The sequence below is a fragment of the Saccopteryx leptura genome, chromosome 1, assembly GCF_036850995.1.
Source record: "Saccopteryx leptura isolate mSacLep1 chromosome 1, mSacLep1_pri_phased_curated, whole genome shotgun sequence".
NCBI classification, from domain to species: Eukaryota; Metazoa; Chordata; class Mammalia; order Chiroptera; family Emballonuridae; genus Saccopteryx; species Saccopteryx leptura.
In genome coordinates, this window is record NC_089503.1 from 45551314 (window position 1) to 45574908 (window position 23595).

Genomic DNA, 23595 nt, shown 5'->3' on the forward strand with positions numbered 1-23595 from the left:
CCATAGCTGCCGGAGGGGAAGAGAGGTGGGAAGGGGCAGGAGTGGGATCAGTAAATGGTCACTTCTCCTGTGTGCTCTGAGCGGGAATTGAATTTGGGACATCCACATGCCGGGCCAACGCTCTATTTATTTATGTTTAAAAGAGAGAGAGACAGAGGGACAGACAGTGACAGACAGGAAGAGGGAGAGATGAGAAACATCAATTCTTCATTACAGCATCTTAATTGTTCATTGATTGCTTTCTCATATGTGCCTTGACCAGGGTGGGGTGGGAAGCTCCAGCCAAGCCAAGTAACCCCTTGTTCAAGCCAGTGACCTTGGGCTTCAAGCCAGCAACCTTTGGGCTCAAGCCAGCGACCATGGGGTCATATCTATGATCCCACACTCAAGCCGGCGACCTTGCACTCAAGCTGGATGAGTCTGCATTCAAACTAACAACCTTGGGTTTCAAACCTGGGTCCTCTGCTTCCCAGATCAATGCTCTATCTACTGCACCACTGCCTGGGCAGGCTAAATTATGCTTTTTAAAAGTTTCTAAGATACTGTGTCTTGGTCCAATTCTGTGTCAGGGAAAGGCTGCTTCAGTTCTGCAGTTTGGGAGAGCATTTGCTAACATCTATTTGAGAGAACCATGTTTCTGGTAATATCTGGTTTATGAGTTTGCTGCATTTGGTACAAAGCAGGTGGAAGTTTGGTTGTTTATCATCACTCTAGTTTTCCTTCATTTATGCCTTTTCCATTGCTCTTCATTTTTTTGTGTAGACTGAGTCTCTCTGGTATCAAATACATTTTGCCTAAAGAATTTATTTCAGCTTGATCAGGGTTTAGAGTTTTCATCAAATTGGGGATATTTTCAGCTATATTTCTTCATCTATTTTTTCTGTTCTTTTCTCTCCTTCTGGTAACAGTATCCAGGCTCAGAGGATCATTACTCTTAGTCTTTTGGTTCTTTCTCAAGGCCTGTAGTACTTTGTTCATGTATGTGTACAAATGGAATATTTAGCCAAAGATAATTTGGCAGTGACAGAGCATGTGTCAGGATAACACTACATAGGACTAAAAATGTACTTTGGATTCACTTTGTGGAAGACCACAAATAGCAGGCTAAGTCATACAACTTCAACTGAAGGCCCAGGGAAGTCATTGAAGGAATTCACATGTGGAGTGAAAAGACTGGTGTACAATAAGGATTAAGATAGCAGCAGCAGGTGATCACAGTGTTACCAGCAATGGGACAACCTGACGTTATGTACCTCCTGACACAATCCAAAAGAAATACAAAACATCACCTATCTGGCATCTAACCAAAAGTGGGGGCATTCTGTAAAACAACTGGGCTGGGCTCTTTTAAAAAATGTCATTGTGGCCTTGGCTGTTTAGCTCAGTGGTAGACTGTCAACCCGGGGTGTGAAGTCCCGGGTTTGATTTCTGGTTGGCACACAGGAAAAGTGATCATCTGCTTTCCCATCCCTTCCTCCATTTTCTCTGTTTCTTTCTCTCTCTCTTTCTCTCTCTCCCTTTCCCACAGCCATGGCTCAATCTATTTGAGCATGTCAGTCCTTGGTGCTAAGGATGGCTCCCTTAAGTCTCCACCTCAGGTGCTAAAAATAGCTTGGTTGGGGGGGATGGGTGGATCCCAGCAGGGTTGCATGTGGGGGTCTGTCTCTGTATCTCCTCTACTCTCACTTAAAAAAAAAAAAGTCAAAAAGTCATTGTGATGGAAAATTATACAAAAAGCCAGAAAAGCTGGTCTAGATTAAAAAGGAGTAACAGCCAAATAAAATGCATGAAGCTGATCCTGGATTTAAAAAAGCAATGAAAACATCTTGTGAGAATTAGGAAGATTTATATAGATTTAGAGTATGTAGTAGATACATTTGGGGATTGTTACATTTCTCAGGTGAGAAAATGGTATTGCAGTTATATAAAAAGCTGTTCTGATTCTTAAGAGAAATATGCTAAGGTACTTAGGAGGTGAAAAAAATATATGAATATAAGTAAAATAAGGAAGCAAGTATGGTAATGTTATTTGTGAAATTATCATTCTTTTAACTTCTCTATAGTTAGAATTTTTTAAAAGATAGCATTGACATGTGAAGGGGTTAGAGTAAGGCAAAACAGTTAAAAAGCCATTGCCATTTTTCAGTTGAGGTGGTTTTTTTGTTTGTTTTTTTTTGTTTTTTTTGAGACAGAGACAGAGAGAGAGGGACAGATAGGGACAGACAGGCAGGAAGGGAGAGAGAAGCATCAATTCTTTGGTGTAGCACTTTTGTTGTTCATTGATTGCTCATATTCTCATATGTGCCTTGACCAGAGGGCGGGGGGCTGCAGCTGAGCCAGTGACCCCTTGCTCAAGCCAGCAACCCTGCGCTCAAGCTGGCGACCATGGGGTTTCGAACCTGGGTCCTCCTCTGCATCCCAGGATGACACTCTATATACACTGTGCCACCGCTGCTCAGGCCATTTGAGGCTTAATGAAAGCTTTAGATGATGGCAGCTAGCATAGAAAGGAAGGGGTAGGATGCAAAAAAGATGGAGATAAAATCTAAAAGATTTGAAATCTTACTCTAGTGAAATGAAAATTACTTTTATTTCTTAGATTGTGAATTATAATAAAGTGACATTATTGCAATTGCAGAATTATGTCAGTAAATAATCTATTTCTCTACTTTTGTAGTCTTTTGTCGCTGAGGCTATGTTGCTCATGGCCACTATCCTTCATTTGGGAAAATCATCTCTTCCTAAGAAGCCAATTACAGATGATGATGTAGATCGAATTTCCCTGTGCCTCAAGGTCTTGACTGAATGTTCTCCTTTAATGAATGACATTTTCAATAAGGAATGCAGACAGTCCCTATCTCAAATGTTATCTGCTAAACTTGAAGAGGAAAAATTATCCCAAAAGGTAAGGTGTATATGATAAAGTCATAAAAGTGCTTTGTGGATTTTTTTTTCTTTTTTTAAGATTTTATTTATTGATTTTAGAGAGAGAGGAGAGAGAGAGAAGGAGGGAGAAGGAATGGGAAGCATCAATTCATAGTAGTTGCATCTCATATTGTTGTATTGGAACAGCAAGAAACAGACGTTTTGCCACATAGTTAAGTAGACAAATTAAGGAGTCTTGGTTGAAAGCCAGCAATCGCAGGGAGACCTAAGTCATTCAAATCATGCAGCCCCAAACACAGTTTGGGGCTAGCTTTTAAAGACAGAATTACACACTGATTGGGGAATGGGGAGGAGGGGAAGCATAGCAGTGAAACAAGCTAAATGTTTATCTATAAGATTAATTCAGGGAGAAACATTCTGGGAACATCTGCAACCTTGCGGAACTATTCCAAGGCCACAGCCTGGGAAACCAGCCTCAAGGCCAGAGGTAGGGATTCTTTTAGAAAAAAGTGTAAGTTCTGCTGAACGTCTCTTTGTTTTAGAGAAATTAAATTCTGCTAAAAGTTACTTATGCTAAGAGACTTTCTTTTCTACATTTCAGTATGTGCCTTCACTGGGCAAGCCCAGGGTTTCAAACCAGCGACCTCAGCATTCCAGGTCGAAGCATTATGCACTGTGCCACCACAGATCAGGCAGTGTTTTGTGGCTTTTAAAAATATATTTTTTCAGTTTTCATATGTGAGTGCTGTCCATATTAAAGGCCTACAAAAAGCTGTCTTTCTTTCCATATTAAAGAAACATGTGTTTGTTTTTTCAACACAGAAAGAATCTGAAAAGAGGAATGTGACAGTACAACCTGATGACCCCATTTCCTTCATGCAACTAACTGCTAAGAATGAAATGAACTGCAAGGAGGATCAGTTTCAGCTGAGTTTGCTGGCAGCAATGGGTAACACACAGAGGAAAGAGGCAGCGGATCCCCTAGTATCTAAACTTAACAAGGTAACAAAATGTGAAATACACTGGTAAGTTAATTAAATTGGCTACTTTAGAAAGTAATAATCAAGAACTTGTTGATCTCCCTGTTTTTTAAAAGAAAAGTAACAAATTATGTAGCATCAAATTTTGTCAAGTCACCCTGATCAATAGGTTTGTTAACATGATTGAAACTCAGAAGCTGGTCAAGTGCTTTACTATGCCATAGTACTGTAAGTACAGTAGGTGGTTTTATAACTAGTTCCAGTTGTATGTGAAATCACAGTGTAATACAGAGTTGGGGGATCCTTGGAGGCTAACTAAAGCCTTTAAAAGCCAGGGCTCTGGCCTCCTCCCCCAGTACCCCCTCCCCCAGCACCCTACCTTCAGCTTTTCCTGTGTCCTGCTGCTTAAAACAGGGCAACTATACTTTTATATTCTTAATATATTGAGTTCCACATAAGATTTTATTAGGAAAACTATCCTATACCCAAAATATATAAATTTACAAGTCATTTATCTTTTAACCTTTATCTGTTAGACCAGTGATTTTCAACCTTTTCTGAGCCGCGGCACATTTTTTACATTTACAAAATCCTGGGGCACACCACCTACCAAAGTGACACAAAATGACACTCTAACACAGTACATATTATACATATAGTTAATAATATAGTTTCTAAATGTATTTATACTTACTTAGTGTGAAACCTGGGCCTGTTTCGATGAACACAAAAGGGATATCCTGGCAGGAATGATAGAAAGACACACACGAAGCTCTTCCTCAACAGTTCTCAGTCTCTCTGTGTTTTTAGTTTTTATCGCAGTCAAGCTTGAGAAGCTCAGCTCACATAGATATGTGGTGAAAACGGGAGCAATGTCAAAATAGCTTTGTTGGCCAGAATGGGGAACTCCTTGGCAACAGATAGCCAAAAACTGTCCAAAGGAAGATCAGCAAACTTTAGCTTTAAAGTTAGATAACATTGTGATGCATTGTGTATCACCCTCTGCGGGGGCCTCTTTTAAAAAGAAAAAGGTCAAATATCTATATACACCATCAGGATAGACATAACCAGCTGAGGCTGAGACTTCATCTAGTGGTGGCAACATTTACCTCCAGTCCTGACCAGGATTAGAAATCGGGACCATGGGGAGGAATAGCAGCTTCAACTACTCGCCGCAGCTCGGCAGCCTGAGCGGGGACCTTCCTGGGTGTGGATGAGGGGCGGCCTACTATTGGTTCATCGCTAGTGGTCGGGATGAATCCTAGAAGGTGATTGGTCAGTGAGCATTCCCTGTGCCTCCACTCTTCCTGTCACTGATAGCTGGAGGGATTGTGAGAGGAATGTTTATGTTCGGATGGAGGCGGCTGGCGGCAGACCAGATAAATAGCCTTCACGGGCCGCATCTGGCACGCGGGCCGTAGTTTGGGGACTCATGTTTAATTTCCCCACGGCACACCTGACCATGTCTCGTGGCACACTGGTTGAAAAACACTGTGTTAGACAAGTAAACAGTCTCAAACTGATTTTGTTGTGCAAGATAAGGTTAGTTGCAGAATTGGAACTACTAGAACACTTTATCTCCATTCATATTGGTAATTGATCTCAACAATATTTCAGTTACAAATTTTTATTTTAAAAAATTGTGTAAGATTTGCATAACATCAAATTTACCCTCTTACATATTTTTAACTGTACAGTTCAGTGATGTTAAGTACATTCATATTATTGTGCCACCGTCACCACCATTTATCCCCAGAACTTGTTTCATCTTGCCAAACTGAAGCTCTCTATACCCATTAAATAATTACTTCCCGTTCCCTCTCCCCTCAGCCACTGGCAACCATTCTACTTTCTATCTCTGAATTTGACTGCTCCAGGTACCTTACATTAGTGGAATCATACAATATTTGTCCTTCTGTGACTGGCTAATTTCACTTAGCCTAGTGTCTTCAAGATGCATCCATACTGTAGCATGTGTCAGAATGTTCTTTTTAAGGCTGAATCACATTCCATTGTGAATATATACATTTTGTTTGTCCATTCATCTATCTGTGGACACTTGGGTTGCTTTCACCTTATTGGCTATTTTGAATAATGCTGCTATGGACATGAACTTACAAATACCTGTTCAAGGTATTCTTTCATTTCTTTTGAGTTATAACCAGAGTGGAATTGCTGAATCATATAGTAATTCTGCTTTAATTTTCTGAGGAACTGCGATACTGTTTTATATAGCTGCTGAACTATTTTATATTCTAATCCTTAGTACACAAGGGTTCTCCACATCCTTGTCAACATTTTTCTTATTTTTTAATAGCAGCCATCTATTGGTATCTAACTGTGGTTTTGATTTGCATTTCCTAATGATTAGTGATATTTGGCTTTTTTAAATGTGCTTATTGACCATTTGTATATCTTCTTTGGAGAAATGTCTATTCATGTTCTTTGCTCATTTTTTAATCTGGTTGTTTATTTTTGTGTTGACTATGGGAGTTCTTTATATATACTCTGGATGCAAGTCCCTTATCAGATATATGACTTGCATATATTTTTCTCCCATTCTATGTTGCCTTTCATGCTGTTAATAGTGCCCTTGATGTAGTCTGATTTATCTTTTTTTTATTTTATTTTATTGTCTATGTTTTTGGTGACAATACATCTTAAAAGTGCTATGTTTGGGATTTTTTTTTAATTTGGGGAAAAACATTTAAATTTTATCTTTGTGGAATTAGAAGCAATTTTTGGTATATAATTTATTTATTTAGTTCCTGAGCTTCAGTAGCAGGAACTTCCACATGATCTGAATTATATTGGGTTCTTGAGTTTGGGAGAACAGTTGGTGAGTTCAGATGCTAAGGGATTTAACTGAAATATAACCAAATCTATTTCCCAAGTTGGATGTTTAATGTATTTAGTAGACATATTTAATGTCTTTCTACTACTGAGATATAAACTCTAGGACCTGTTATTTCTAATATTCCCATTTTGACAACATGTCTACATTACAAACAATTTTATTATACCTGTTTCAAAATGACCTGTCTAATCTAAGCACATCTGTTAATTACCTACCAGACTTAGTCATTTGGCTAGGCTATATTTGGCTAAATTGTCTCAGTCATTTGATTATCACTTTACTTTTGTTTGACAGGTCACCCAGTTGACAGGCTTCTCAGATCCTGTGTATGCAGAAGCTTATGTTCATGTCAACCAGTATGATATAGTTCTCGATGTACTTGTTGTGAACCAAACCAGCGATACTTTACAGAACTGCACATTAGAGTTAGCAACTCTAGGTAAGAAAATTTACCATAAAGAAAGATATTTATAGTAAATCTTCTTGACAGATTATTAAAGGATGTGAACTAGTTTTAGTATAAGAATTCCCTTGATCTCTTTTTAACATTTTGAATCAACGCTTAGTATTACATTTCATCTTAATCTTCTTTAACTCTGGTTTTCTGAACCTCTGCTACTTTCTCATCCTTATGCTGTTGGTGCATTTAAATAGGTGAATTCACTGAATGCAATCGCATATATAAGTTTTTCTAGCTATAAATAGAAGCTGTTTAAGTTACAGATTTACCAAGTAGCTTACTTAGTTAAACTTCTAATTCTCTTAGTACAGAACTAGGTATTTTCTGAGTTTATAAGCAGTACCTACCACAAGTGACTGGTCATATATCATTATCAAATTTAGCAATGTGAGGTATTGTTTTATAATTTTCCAAGTACAGGTCTTTAACATCCTTGATTAAATTTACTCCTAGGTACTTTATTTTTTTGGTTGCAATAGTGAAGGGAATTGTTTCCTTAATTTCTCTTTCAGACAGTTCATTGTTGATGTATATAAATGCCACTGATCTCTGAATATTGATTTTATATCCTGCCACCTTGCTGAATTCATTTATCAGTTCCAGTAGCTTTTTGACTTGAGACTTTAGGGTTTTCTATGTACAGTATTAAGTCATCAGCAAATAATGAAAGTTTTCTTCTTCTTTTCCCATTTGGATTCTTTTTATTTCTTTTTGTCTGATTGCTATAGTTAGGACTTCCAGAACTATGTGGAATAAGAGTGGTGAAAGGGGACACCCCTGCCTTGTTCCTGTTCTTAAGGGGATTGATTTTAATTTTTGCTCATTGAGTATGATTTTGGCTGTGGATTTGTCATAGATGGATGGCCTTTATAATGTTGAGGTATGTTCCCTGTATTCTCACTTTGCTGAGAGTTTTGATCATAAAAGGGTGGTGGATTTTATCAAATGCTTTTTCTGCATCTATTGATATTATCATGTCATTTTTCTCCTTCCTTTTGTTTATGTGATGAATCACATTGATTGATTTGCGAATATTGTACCAGCCTTGCCTCCCCAGAATAAATCCCACTTGATCATGATGTATGATTTTTTCATGTATTGCTAGATCTGATTTGCTAATATTCTGTTGAGAATTTTAGCCTCTAAGTCCATCAGGGATATTGGCCTATAGTTTTCTTTGTAGTATCTTTGCCTGGTTTTGGAATGAAGATTATATTCGCCTCATAGAAGGAGTTTGGAAGTTTTCCCTCCTCTTGAATTTTTTGAAATAGCTTGAGAGGGATAGGAGTTCTTTGAATATTAGGTAAAATTTGCTTGTGAAGCCATCAGGCCCAGGACTTTTGTTTGTTGGGAGTTTTTTGATAACTGTTTCAATCTCTTTTGTTGTAATTGGTCTATTTACATTTTCTGATTCTTCCAGATTGATTTTTGAATGATTATATGTTTCAAGGAATTTATCCATTTCATCAAGGTTGTCCCATTTTTGGGCATACAGTTCTTCATAGTATTTTCTTACAATCCTTTGAATTTCTACTGTGTCAGTTGTTACTGCTCCACTGTCATTTCTAATTTTATTTATTTGAGCCCTCTTTCTTTTTTTCTTGGTGAGTCTGGTTAAAGGTTCATCAATTTTGTTTATCTTCTCAAAGAACCAGCTCTTGGTTTCATTGATCTTCTGTATTGGTTTTTTTTTGCCTCTATCTCATTTATTTACACTCTGATCTTTATTATTTTCTTCCTTCTACTTCCTCTGGGCTTTACTTGTTCTTTTTCTAGTTGTTTTAGGTGTAGGGTTAGGTTGTTAATTTGAGCTTTTTCTTCTTCTTTTTTTTTTTTTACAGGAACAGAGAGAGAGTCAGAGAGAGGGATAGATAGGGACAGACAGACAGGAACGAAGAGAGAGGAGAAGCATCAATTATCAGTTTTTCTTTGCGACACCTTAGTTGTTCATTGATTGCTTTCTCATATGTGCCTTGACCGTGGGCTTTCAGCAGACTGAGTAACCCCTTGCTGGAGCCAGCGACCTTGGGTCCAAGCTGGAGAGCTTTTTTTTTTTTTTTTGCTCAAGCCAGTTGAGCCCTCACTCAAGTTGGTGACATTGGGGTCTCGAACCTAGGTCCTCTGTATCCCAGTCTGACACTCTATCCACTGCACCACCGCCTGGTCAGGCTTTCTTGCTTCTTAATGTATACCTGTAATGCTATGAACTTCCCTCACAGGACTACTTTTGCTGTGTCTCATAAATTTTGAGTTGTTGTATGTTCATTTTTTATTTCTTCTTTGATCTCATTGTTAACCCATTCATTATTTAATAGCATGCTATTTAGTCTCCAAGTGTTTGAATGTTTTTCAGTTTTTCTATTGTAGTTGATTTCTAGTTTCATACTGTTATGATCAGAGAAGATGCTTGATATGATTTCAGTCTTCTTAAGTTTATTAAGACTTGTTTTGTGTCCTAATATGTGGTCTGTCCTAGAGAATGTACCGTGAGCGCTTGAAAAGAATGAATATTCTGCTGCTTTGGAGTGAAAGGTTCTGAAGATATCTACTAAATCCAGTTGACCTAGTGTGTCATTTAAGGCCACTGTTTCTTTGTTAATTTTCTGTCTGGAGGTTCTATCCATTGGTGTTAGGGGGGGGTATTAAAATTTCCTACTATTATAGTATTGCTGTTGATCTCACCCTTTTTGTCCATCAAAATCTGTTTTATATATTTAGGTGCTCCTATATTAGAAGCATATATATTTATAATACTTTTATCTTCCTCTTGTAATGCTCCTTTTATCATTATGTAGTGACCTTCTTTATCTCTTACGATAATTTTGTTTTAAAGTTTATTTTATCAGATATTAGTATTGGTACCCCAGCTTTTTTTTCCTTTCCGTTTGCATGAAATATTTTTTTCCATCCCTTTACTCTCAGTCTATGTGTATCTTATGTTCTGAGGTGGGTCTCTTGTAGACAGCATATGTACGGGTCCTGTTTTCTTATCCTATGTCTTTTGATTGGAGCATTGAATCCATTTACATTTAAGGTTATTACTAATATGAAGTTGTTTATTGCCATTTTATTCTTTAAATCTATAATCCTTTTTCTCTTTCTTTTTCCTTTGCTCTTTTTACAGCAAGCCCCTTAACATTTCCTGCAGTATTGGTTTGGTTGTAATGAATTCCTTGAGGGTTTTTTTGGTCTGGGAAGTTTTTTATTTCTCCTTCAGTTTTAACTGAAAAATCTTGCTGGATAAAGAAATCTTGGTTGTAGGCTCTTGTTTTGCATTACTTTGAATATTTCTTGCCATTCCCTTCTGGCCTCAAGTGTTTCTGTTGAAAAGTTGGATGTCATCCTTATGGGGGCTCCTCTATAGGTAATTGACTTCTTTTCTCTTGCTGCTTTTATTATTTTTTCTTTATCTCTTAACTTTGGTATTTTAATTATGATGTGTCTTGATGTAGGCCTCGTTGGCTTTCTCTTTACTGGAACTCTCTGTGCTTCTTGATCTTATGTGACTTTTTCCTTTATCAATTTAGGAAAGTTTTCAGCTATAATTTCTTCAAACAGGTTCTCTATCCCTTGTCTTTCTCTTCTCCTTCAGGAACCCCTATGATGCGGATGTTATTTCTCTTCATATTTCACAGAGTTCTCTTATAGGTTCCTCAGACTTTTTGAGCCTCTTTTCTTTTTACTGCTATTCTGTTTTTATTTATCTTGTCCTCTAATTCACTTATTTGATCCTCTGTATGATTTCATTGTCCTTTTTGATGCTTGCAGTTTCCTTATTTAGGTGCTCATTAAGTCCATCCATTGTAGCTTGAGATCCTTAAGCATCCTAACAACCATTATTTTAAACTCTGCATCTGGTTATTTGGTTACTTCCATCTCATTCAGTTCTTTTTCTGGGGATTTTTCTTGTTGATTCATATGGATTACATTTCTCGTGGGTGGTTTGCAAGCTTGTTGGGGTTGTGGATCTGAGGTTGGTATATGGAATGCAGCCTCTCCTCCAGGGCGTCATCCCTCAGCCTCTTGCTGATTACTCGGATTTTAATTCTCCTTAAGAAGTAGATCTACTTAAAAGTCTTCATTTCCCTGCTGTTTGTTTGCTGAGCCCAGCAGGGAATTTCTGTGTTTAGGACCGGGGGGTGGGGGGTGTTTAATAGAGGGTGTATGTTGCTTTTTGGCGCCAGTTGAAACTCTATCCAGGAATGCGGTGGGTGTGACCTTTGAGACCAGAAGGTGTGATCTGCCCAGTTACTCTCCAGGGGCTGGGCACGTTCTCTGTATCATAAGGGGGAGGTGTAGCTCAGGTCTCCCCAGAAACCTGAGTCACTGCCCTTCCCCTCTACTTCCTCCTCTTTGAATGGCCTTTTGTGCTGATAGGAGCTAGAGAGCTTTTTGGAGGTAGGTCAACTGGCTCCATGCTAGGCTTGTGCTGGACAGAGGGAGCGACCCTCCCCCAGCTATGGCCACCTAGGCATTGGAGAATGACTCAGCTAGGTATTCTTCTCCCCGTCATTGTTGGTGTCCCCGTGCCTCAATCTCTCCACTCTCCTCATGCAAAACCAGTCTTTTCAGCCCTCCTCACCCCCGGAGGCCCAGGCAAGTGGCTGTGAGCAATATTTTTTGCGCTGGCCCTTTAAGGCTGCAACTTCTTCGCCAGCCGTTTTCCACAGACAGAAATCCCGGTCTTCTCCCCACTCAATGCTGTCAGGCTGTCTCCTCCAGTCTCTGGGTTTCTAGGCTGGGGTTTCGGTCCTGGGACTGAGGACTCCCACCTCTCAAGGTCTCTCTCCCCGTAATGAGAATCCCACTGGACCCTCAGCCACCTCTCATTCCTGGGAGCAGGGGAGCCCCCACTGTGTCCCCGCACTTCCTACCAGGCTCAGTGTGGTTTCTTTTGTGCTCCTTAGTTTTCGAGTACTGTTCTTTTAGTCCAGAGTTGGTTTTTCACAATGATTGTTCTTAAATTAATTTGTTATCTAGTTTGGTCCCGTGGGGTGGCAGTTTGAATATCTGCCTTCTCCACTGCCATCTTGAAATTGAATCTGTCCTCATAATATTTTAATCGTATCATTCTCTTTTTTCTTACTTTGCTAGAAATTATTAAGCAGCATACATTTTTTAAAAAATTCTTATATATTGATTTTAGAGAGAGAAAGAGGGAGTGGGGGGGTATGTGCCCTTATTGGGGATGGAACCCACAACCTTTGCATATCAGGATGATGCTCTAATCAACTGAGCTATCTGGCCAGGGCTAAACTGTGTATATTTTAAGGTCTTATAATTTGAGAGGTTTATGTATATGTCTTTTTAACTCTGTCTAAATTGTTTTTCAGGGGATCTGAAACTTGTGGAAAAGCCATCTCCTTTGACTCTTGCTCCTCATGATTTTGCAAATATTAAAGCTAATGTCAAAGTGGCATCAACAGAAAATGGAATAATATTTGGTAACATAGGTAAGGAATTATTTTACAACATATGATATTTGATATTTTTTATTAAATAGTTTCTGTAATGAGTAGCTGTGTGACATTTCTGAGGATAGAACCTGAATCCATTCATGCATCCATTTATGAAGCACCTGCTGATGTACTAAGCTCTGAGCTATGTTTTGCATATAAGGAAATGAACCAGCAGAGTTGCTGTCCTCAAGAAACTGTCAAGCAAAGGAGGAGGTAATAAATATACAATTACAATGCTATGTGATAAGGGCTAGTTTATGTACTATGTGCTTTGGGGTCTTGGGGGAAAATGCTAGTAGTATGGAAGGCTTTGAAAGGTCGAGGGTATATTATCAAAGGATAACATTTGAATTCAGTCTAAAACTTTGCATAGGCATTTTTGTCAGGCCACCAAGGAACAAGCTTCTACAAAGGCATTCAGTCAATAAATTTTTTTAAGCTATTTCTGTGGTAGGTTTGGCCCTGTCCTGGTAAGGAACACAAGATCTATGTCCTCGCCTTATAGTTGAATAAAGGAAAACAGATATGTAAAATAGATATGTGCAATACATAATGACAACTGTTATGAAAGAAGCCTGGGGGAGTCTGTAGTAGTTAGGTCACTTTTCTCAAAACTGGAGGGCAGCCTGACCAGGTGGTGGCACAGTGGATAGAGCATCGGACTGGGATGCAGAGGACTCAAGTTCGAGACCCTGAGGTCGCCAGCTTGAGCGCAGGCTCATCTGGCTTGAGCAAAAAGCTCACCAGGTTGGACCCAAGGTCGCTGGCTCCAGCAAGGGGTTACTCGGTCGGCTGAAGGCCCACAGTTAAGGCACATATGAGAAAGCAATCAATGAACAACTAAGGTGTCGCAAGGAAAAACTGATGATTGGTGCTTTTCTTCTCTCCGTTTCTTGTCTGTCTGTCCCTATCTATCCCTCTCTCTGTGTCCTGGTAAAAAAAAACACACACAAAAAAAACCTGGAGGGCAAATGTTAGAATAGACTTTGTGGAAGAGCTAATTTTCAAGTGGAATTTTAAAAGATCAGTAAGTGTTCTACAGATGCACAGGGATTCAGCTGGAACAAAGGCCAGTATATACCTGAAGTTTAGGCTGGAGGGTGCTGGTAGAAAATTGAGTTTAGGAATGTTAGTGGGAGCTATATTTTTCTTGTCATGCTAAGGGTTTCATACTTTATCCTGTATATAAATGGGGAACCATTAAGGAATAAGTAGTGAGTTACATGCTTAAATATTTCTGTGAAAGCACTACAGAAGACTGAGTAGAAGAGGCAGGACTAGTAGGCTATTGTAGTAGCATAGGTAAGACATGACAGAGCTTGAGCCAACTCATTAGTGGTTGGGATGGAGAGAAGGGCTAAATGTAATAGATACTAGGGAAACAGCATGCCCAGGACTTGGTTACTGATTGAAGATGAGGTGGTTAAAGTAACCCTCCATTTATTTATTTATTTATTTTTATTTCTTGAGTTCAAAGAGATTTTTATTGTATACATGGAGGGTAACATTCTGCTTAAAAATCCAAGAGACATTTTTCAAAGATAACACTAAAAGGAAGGGAAGAGATACAAATGAGGAAAGACTACCAAGAGGCTCAGGGATAACTTATACTCCAATTTCTTCATTGGGTTTATTGGGTTGATGTTTATGTCAGTCACTAAAACAGGGACTCTAGGAGGAAAGAACAAATTTGAGAGAGAGAGAGTAAGTTAAATCTTGAACAAGTTGAGTAATAAAGTGTCTGAAGGTATCCATGAACAGTTTGATATGAGTCTAGAACTTGAACCAGAGGTAAATATTTGTTTAAAGGCCATAGAAATAGAAGAAATCACCCAGAGGGCCGTAAAAATGAGAGGAGAGGAGATTTGAAAACCAAAACCAAGAGAACAGCTATATTAAAAGTCTGGTTAAAGGAGGAGAAGCCCACAAAAGAATCTAAAGTATGGTAAGAGAAGTAAGGAAAAATTTTCAAGAAGTGTCTGAAGCTGCAAAAGATCAAGAAATGCAGTCTAAAAGAAGATCTTTTGGGTTTGGTGATCAAAGATATTAAAACATTTCTTGTCCATGTTTTTGGACAATGGTTATGAGTTGAAGACTAAATAGGAAATGGAGAAATACAGTGGATGTAAATTATTCGGAATGTACAACCTTGGTTTTGATAAGAATGAGAAAGGCAGTAGCCATAATAGAAATCAAGGGTGAGGGGAGATTTATTTATTTTAAGATGAGCGATCCCTAGCCTGACCAGGCGGTGGCGCAGTGGATAGAGCGTCGGACTGGGATGCGGAGGACCCAGGTTTGAGACCCCGAGGTCGCCAGCTTGAGCGCAGGTTCATCTGGTTTGAGCAAAGCTCACCAGCTTGGACCCAAGATCACTGGCTTGAGCAAGGGGTTACTTGGTCTGCTGAAGGCCCACGGTCAAGGCACGTATGAGAAAGCAATCACTGAACAACTAAGGTGTCGCAATGAAAAACCTGATGATTGATGCTTCTCATCTCTCTCCGTTCCTCTCTGTCCCTGTCTATCCCTCTCTCTGACTCTCTCTGTCTCTGTAAAAAAAAAAAAAAAAAAAAAAAAAAAGATGAGAGATCCTTGAATGTGTTTATAGGCTGATTATAAGGGAACAAAGGCAGTAGAGAATAGATGGTAAAGACATAGAGTGAAAGAGGTAATGATTGATGTGGAGAGGTTTTGAACCAAATTAGAGATCACAGATGGCAGGAAGTATTAACCTTGAAGAGAATAGGCAGCACTTCTTTGATATAAAAGGTAAGGAGGTGAGAGTGGATTCAGAGAAAGATACATTAATTTTTGAAGTGAGGATGAAAATTAAAGGAACTTAATTTTGGTAATCTCAGTTTTCTCTGAAAGTAGATAAGGAGGAGGCTAGAAAGAGAAAAGGAAAGCTCCAATTAGATTTTAACTTTCTACTATGAAAGTGATAGAAGCATATAATCTTATATTATTAACTACTATGATTCAGCAATATTCATTCAAAAATATAAGTTAAGCCCCTGCTCTGGAAACACTACTACTTGTGTACTCTCTGGTGTGCCTAACACAGAGCAGCTGAGTTTGAATCCTGGCTCCCACCCTTACTAATTATGTGACCTTGAGCAACTTAGATAGCTTCTCTTTGTTTTTGTTTCCTCGTCTGGAAAATAATACTATAATATAGGATTGATGTGAATATTAAACAGGTAATATTTGTAAAGCATTTAGAATAGAGCAATGTATAATAAGCATTATATAAATATTTGCTAGTACCACAATTATTATTTGGAAATAGTAAAACATCTTAAATTAAAATTTGCCTCTGGTAATTGGGGATCACTTTATGTATGTATTTGCAGTTTATGATGTCTCTGGAGCAGCAAGTGACAGAAATTGTGTGGTCCTCAGTGATATTCACATTGACATCATGGACTATATCCAGCCTGCAACCTGCACTGATGCTGAATTCCGTCAGATGTGGGCCGAATTTGAATGGGAAAACAAGGTTAGTACTTGGGAGATTTGCTTAAACGCCTTGTCTTTGTTTCTATTTAGCTAGTGTTTGAAGGATTCTCCTATAAAATTAATCCCATTAAAAAGTGTCAGGTGTGAAAAGTAAAGCCTTTCAATATCTATTCTTTTTTTTTTTTTTTTTTTTTTTTTTTTGTATTTTTCCGAAGCTGGAAATGGGGAGAGACAGTCAGACAGACTCCCGCATGCGCCTGACTGGGATCCACCCGGCACGCCCACCAGGGGGCGATGCTCTGCCCCTCCGGGGCGTCGCTCTGTCGTGACCAGAGCCACTCTAGCGCCTGGGGCAGAGGCCAAGGAGCCATCCCCAGTGCCCGGGCCATCTTTGCTCCAATGGAGCAGATGAGCGCTTCTCCTGTGTGCCCTGGCCGGGAATCGAACCCGGGACCCCTTGCACACCTGGCCGACGCTCTACCACTGAGCCAACCGGCCAGGGCCTCAATATCTATTCTTGCAAATGAGCCTTACTTGAAAGTCACCCGAGTTAGTTTGGTAAGTTACTGTTGTAAATCAGTGAGAGTAGCAGTTCCATAATTAATCTGATTGACTGATTGACACTATAAACAATATTTCATTTTTTTATGTATAAATAATTATCATTGAATATAGTGTCCATAAAGGCTGTGCAAAGTCAGTGGCTTACCACGTAACTTTCTTTGAAACTTGGTTTTTATTTGAAATATTTTGTATGCTGTTTGTTGATATTCTTTGAAGTAATCTATTTCTGAAAGTTCTGATACTGTAATCTTACAGTTTGTTGGATTTTATAGAGTTATTTCTTTTTTCGTCTATCTTCCCCTCTAAATACTTGGGAAAAGGGTCTTATAATACATATGAGTGATGTTACTCAACCCCAAGATACAAAATTCACAACTTTCTCATTGTAAGAATTATAATCTCTTTGACTTTTTTTTTTTTTTACTCTGTACAGGTGACGGTTAACACAAATATAATTGATTTAAATGACTATTTACAACACATATTAAAGTCAACCAACATGAAATGCCTCACTCCAGAGAAGGTATGATTTGACTGAGACCTTCTGAAATTCAACAGAGAGTAGTATGGTAGATTCCTGACTTTCTTACAGTACCATTCTGGATAAACTATAAGAAGTTATCCCATAGAATATATGAATCTGCGTACTTTTCTCTACTGGAATATATCAGCCACTTGTTCCTACTGCAGTGACACAATTGAGTAGTCAAATTAGTTTTTCTTTTCAGTTTTCTCCCTTTCAGCTAGGGGCTTATTCCAAAATTGTTTCTGATACTCAATTAGAAAAAGTTCATGCCTGACCTGTGGTGGCGCAGTGGATAAAGCGTCAACCTGGAAACACTGAGGTTGTCGGTTCAAAACCCTGGCTTGCCTGGTCAAGGCACATATGGGAGTTGATGCTTCCTGCTCCTCCCCCTTCTCTCTCTCTCTCTCTCTTTCTCTCTCTCTCCCCCCCTAAAATGAATGAATAAATAAATAAATAAATAAATAAAAATTAAAAAAAGAAAATAAAAGAAAAAGTTCATCATGTCTTTCTTTGGCTCTGCTTGTGGGTTAGAATGTATCTGCTTAAATATAGAATTGTTGATATAGTTGACTGCTAAGTTTGTATATGTATGGAAAAAGACTAGAAGGAAATAAAATGAAGCTGAGGCTCGAAAAGGTTTTGCTAATGTTATAATATTAATTTTATCAGTAAAAAAATGTCTGCTGCCAGACAAGTATGTTTTAATTTATATGTTACTGAGTCCAACAGATAGTCAAACAAATACTATATGCCCAGAATTCTGTGAGCTATTGGATATACAGTAAGTCTCTTCCTTCATGGAGCTTAAGGTCTAATGCAGAAGGCAAAAAACTGTAAGTAAACAGAGAGTACTATAAATACAAATTGGGATAAGTGCTGTTTCTTTAAAGGCAGGTTTATGTAGATCTGGTAAAATTTACTGTTTATATGTGTAGTTCCATGAATTTTAACAGATTCATACAGTCACGTAATCACCACCACATGATAAGTACTGTTTTAAATGATAATTTATCTATGCTCTTTGGACTTGCTTATGTGTAAATTCTCTAGTATCTAAAGTACTGAATTTACCACAAATTTTTTCCAGGCACTTTCTGGTTACTGTGGCTTTATGGCGGCCAACCTCTATGCTCGTTCCATATTTGGAGAAGACGCACTTGCAAATGTCAGCATTGAGAAGCCTATTCAACAAGGACCAGAGGCTCCTGTAACTGGCCACATAAGAATTCGTGCAAAGAGCCAGGTAACAATTGCTTTTTTTGAGATCATATCTGAATTGAACAAAGGGAGGAAGAATTTAAGTCTTTCTTATTTCTATATGTAGTATCCTCTCTCATACTAGTGTTTTGTGCATTAGGTGCATATATATGTATAATAAATGTATTCTCTGAATAAAAATACAGCTTATTAAAATGGCTCACCTTTTGGGCCTTTCATTCTGGATATTTGCTTAATACCAGATTTCTTCCCATGGGGTATTTGTAAAATGGGTTCTTTAGAGCTTTTTGAAATCCAACCTATAAATCTAGTAATTGTAAATCTAGCACTAAAAGTACTTAACCAAGTGAGGTTTTGGTGAGTCTGTTCATCCTTGGTTTCATTGTTAAATATAGTGTTATTGAAAAGGGGGCTTGGTTAAGATATAACCTATTGGTTTTACATAGTTTTAATAACTATAAACATTTTCATTCTTGTTTACAGGGAATGGCCTTAAGTCTTGGAGATAAAATCAACTTGTCTCAGAAGAAAAATAGTATATAAGAATAAACAAAATGTTCTTGCAGCTTTACAGTTAAAATTTAGGTATGGGCTTACTGGACTCAAGCATCTTTTGTACTCTTTTATGCTTTATGTTATATAGGATCTGAGTTCATGCTGAGTGCATTCCAGCCAATAATTTATAGCCTTTCCCTTAAATCAAGATTGAGTTTAAAATTACAGTTTGCCTTTTGTCTTAACAGTTCTGAATGCTGTCTTCAAAGTATATAATGTTTCTCACATGTACCAAGACCATTTTCATAGTACAATAAACAGATCTATTCCTAAATCTTTTTGTTATTTTATAAATAAATGTGTAATTACATAATTTTAGTTATGTAGCAGTGGATTTCTTTTAGGTGGGCTATAGAGAGATCTATTATAAATTTATATTACTTTGAGTTGTGTATATATGAACTTCATTAAGAGAATTTACAGCCTGACCAGGCGGTGGCGCAGTGGATAGAATGTCGGACTGGGACACAGAGGACCCCAGGTTCTTAACCCCAAGGTCTCTGGCTTGAGCACAGACTCATCAGCTTGAGTGTGGGGTCGCTGGCTTGAGCCCAAAGGTCACTGGCTTGAGCCTAAGGTCGCTGGCTTGAGCCCAAAGGTCACTTGGCTTGAGCCTAAGGTCACTGGCTTGAGCAAGGAGTCACTTGCTTTGCTGTAACCCCCCAGTCAAGGCACATATGATAAAGCAATCAATAAACAACTAAGGAGACTAAGGTGCCACATTGAAGAATTGATGCTTCTCCTCTCTCTCCCTTCCTATCTGTCTGTCCCCATTTGTCCCTCTCTCTATCTCTGTCACCAAAAAAAAAAAAATTACAAACCCAGTGAGCGATGTGAAGTGAGACAGGCATTGATTTGCTTGATTGATTTTTACTTATTTAATAATCCAACATTTAATATCTCTAAAAATGCCTTATTTTATTATAAAGGACTCAGGAAGTTAGTTCCAGGAAAAAAGTATCAAATAACTTGAGAAAACAGGCCCATCTTCAATTTTTAAAAGTATTATGAACCCTGACTGAAATAAACATACTATTCTAATTATCCTGAATTGTAATGAAAAATAACTAACCCAGAATAGATTTTATTTCTTCACATTTAGCTTTGGGTGCTCATTTCTATTTGTTAGGCATGAAATTGGTTCCATCCGGTTACTGAAGCTGCACTGGGAGAGTTCAACTCCTCTTGTTCTCATTTTACACCAGGCTGGGCACCGTCAACCCTAGTGTGATTACACAAGCTTTTCTGAGCCCAATTCCCTGAAGGCTGCTTGTGCTGACCTAGCTATTGCCTTCCTTGGGGATGATTGAGGGAGTCTGATGTTTTAGCTGGGGCTGAACATTGAACTGTTGTACTTTGTCTTCCAGTTAGGCTTCAGGCTACATTCACGATGAGTCCATAGATAAGGTCTGTGAAAGAGTGAAAGCAGCATCTCCTATTTCAGCACTTGAGTGAGAATGGAATGATTTGTTTGGATTGTGAAGGAGATTGATATCTTGTATGATGTCATAAACTTTGAAGCCACTTGCTTGTTAAATCAGAAAGAACCAGAGAATTACCAAGCATTTGAGATTTGAGAGGATTGAAATCTCAAAGCAAGGTCAGTGGCTACTCAATGAAAGATATTTGGAATGCAGAAATAGAGTGTCATTTTGATTCATTGAGTCAAGGTCTCGAGATCTGTGATGAAAGCAGAGAAACTGATGCAACTTTTGTTTGGACTATTCCCAAAGTACGTTCCATTGAGCATTAACTTTCTTGATGTCATTAGATCTCCTGGGAGAAGGAGGATTCCATAGTCAAATAAGTTTGGGAAGAGCTTTATATTGTCCTGTACTGGGGATTCATCATGCACATTAGCATACTGAAAATTCTGAGAGGTCTTTCAGTAAAGAAAGATTAGTTTGGTTTAACCCATCATATCTTAATCTTACTTGACCAGGGAATTCATTTTTTATGGAACACCTATTGACAATATGTAGGATAGGAAAAATGAGTTATCATGTTAAAGATTTTGGTTTTGTGGTCATAATCAACCAGTATTGCATTTAAGATCTCAAGAATATGCTTCTGTATGTCCTAGAATATATATCCGTTTGATTACACTCGGAAAATTGCCTGCCTAACAGTTCAGGCCATTTTTGTTGGTATCAAATTGGCTCACATTGCCATCTTCTTACATTTATAAATAAGGAGAACAGAGGGAAAGAAGTTAACACGTTGTCAGATATCTATACTACATTAAGCTGTTTACTTCATCAGCATTTATTACATTTAATGTAAACTGAATTGGATAGTAGTACTGTTTAGAGAAGCTGTTTACACTGTGCTTTCTTAGTTAGGATATAATATACATTTGAAGGTTTTAGCTGCTCACATTAGAAGATACTGATTAGGACCATGTAAGAGAATAAACAACATCTGACACCAAGTGAAGGCATATTGTATAAATATATTGAGTGAATTTACCTGTAAATATGAAAATTAAATGGCCCTTATATTTTGTGTCATGGCACTAGAGGGAGCTCTGTGCAGTACTTTTATATTGGGATTAGTAGTGGTTGGAGTTTTTTTAGATTTTTTTTTTAAATTTTTTTATTTTTAGGGATAGAAAAGGGGGGAGGAGGAGCGGAAAGCATCAGCTCATAGTAGTTGCTTCTCATATGTACCTTGACTGGGCAAGCCCAGGCTTTTGAACCAGTGACCTCAGCATTCCAGATCAACACTTTATCCACTGCGCCACCACAGGTCAGACAGAAGTGGTTGGAGTTTAAAGTTGTTTTTATAAAACTTTTCTCTGTGATTTATAAATAATACTGGAGACACTAACTCATTTCAGGATTTCTAAAAAGGCAAGAGAATTAAAATATTTTTATAAACTCAATATCAGATGTGAAATATCTGTGCTATGTATTAGATAAAGTAAGTAGTTTTACTGATGACTTTTTCTTTTCATACTGGTAAATGTTCTTAGTTAGCTAATAATTTATAGCCTTCCTCTTAAGATCCAGTTTAAAATTTATATTTTTTAAAAAAATATTAACTAATTATAAACTTTTCTTTTGTCATAACAGTTCTGAATGCTTTCCTCAAAGTAGAGTCAGGTGTATCAGCTCCCTGCCTCCTGCCCTCTCCCAGACTCTCAGTACATCATCAGTATTACCTGTCCTTTCTGAGCTCTACTCTTCACTCGCAAGTTTTTAGGAGCCTAAAGAGTTAAGTAGATATAGTGCAGAAGTTCAGTTTAGAATTTAAAAAAAGCATGGAGTCCCTATCTGCCACTTAACTTACTGTGTGGTCTTAAACAATGGTAAATAGCTGATTTATTGAATGCTTACATACGGTAGGCATAACACTGACTGCTTTCTCCATAACATGTATAATCCTCCCAATGATTATGAGGCAAATATTAAATTAATATCATCACTTACAGAAGATTACTACAGTCTTAATATCCTCACTTACAGATGATGATTACACTCCAAAATGAGTATTGATAAGCAAATAGCATTAAGTAGAGACAGTGTATAAGTGTATATAGATGGTAAGCTATTTATTGTTAATTAAGGCTTAAAAGTAAAAGTTGAACCCAGATATAAGGCCAGGATGCCTGACACTAAAGCCCTTACAACTAGTCATACATTTTTACCCTTCCTATTCCCTTTGTGCTTCAGTTTCCACATTTGTAAGGTGCTTGTAATGTTTGCTTCATAAAGTTGATGTGAGGGATGAAATGACAGTGTATTTATTATGACTCTTTGGTACCCAGTAAGTTTCATTCCATCTGTTTCCCTATTTACCTTCCTTCCTTACACTGCTGTGAATACGGAAACCAGTTCCCCTCATTGTCTTCACGATCCCTCAGATTGTCCTGATTTTATGCTATGCTTTAATGCTTTGTGTTTTATTTTAAAACCAGTAACTACTTAAAAGAAACTTCATTTCTCTAGAATTCTTTATTTGAGGTATTATTGGCCCTCAACTTTGTAATAGTATTTTATCATGTCATTTTTTAAGTAGGTCTTGACACTTTTGCTTATGAACAATTGTTATCACAGCTACATGGAACTGTCACAGCCCACTGGCCTATGTGATAGCTGGCCTGCAATGTACATACTGGTTTTGTTTCCTTTCAGAATGATAGCTAATGACTGATTCTTTAACAGCAACACAAAAATAAGTACAGCCAGGTTATAGTAACAATGTGATATTTAGAGTTGCTCACTCTAATCAAAAGTCACTTTCAGTAATCATACCACTTTCTCTTTATTTCCCCTCACGTGGCAGGATCTCTGAGAAGTCAGTTAGGCAGTGGCAAAAGAGTGCAAATGGGATTTATGCCTTTTATCAGGAATTCCCTATGTAACTGGGATTCTGAGGAAACCACTTTATGTATATTGAAAAACTAACACTAGCAAGGTATAAAAATGGAATGCAGCCCTGGCCGGTTGGCTCAGCGGTAGAGCGTCGGCCTGGCGTGCGGGGGACCCAGATTTGATTCCCAGCCAGGGCACATAGGAGAAGCGCCCATTTGCTTCTCCACCCCACCCCCTCCTTCCTCTCTGTTTCTCTCTTCCCCTCCTGCAGCCAAGGCTCCATTGGAGCAAAGATGGCCCAGGCACTGGGGATGG

At 38.2% G+C, this 23595-nt stretch overlaps 1 protein-coding gene across 1 annotated transcript in view; it reads left to right on the forward strand.

Moving 5' to 3' along the window:
- Positions 1–19238, forward strand: part of COPB1 (COPI coat complex subunit beta 1) — a 51836-nt gene extending 32598 nt beyond the window's left edge. Inside the window, exons 15-22 of the mRNA XM_066365502.1 lie at positions 2678–2905; positions 3709–3888; positions 7018–7162; positions 12517–12636; positions 15996–16141; positions 17099–17188; positions 18279–18434; positions 18893–19238. Of these exons, the coding sequence (XP_066221599.1) occupies positions 2678–2905; positions 3709–3888; positions 7018–7162; positions 12517–12636; positions 15996–16141; positions 17099–17188; positions 18279–18434; positions 18893–18952 (1125 nt within the window). The 3' untranslated portion in view covers positions 18953–19238. The remainder of the gene's footprint in view (positions 1–2677; positions 2906–3708; positions 3889–7017; positions 7163–12516; positions 12637–15995; positions 16142–17098; positions 17189–18278; positions 18435–18892) is intronic.
- Positions 19239–23595: the final 4357 nt, after the last annotated feature.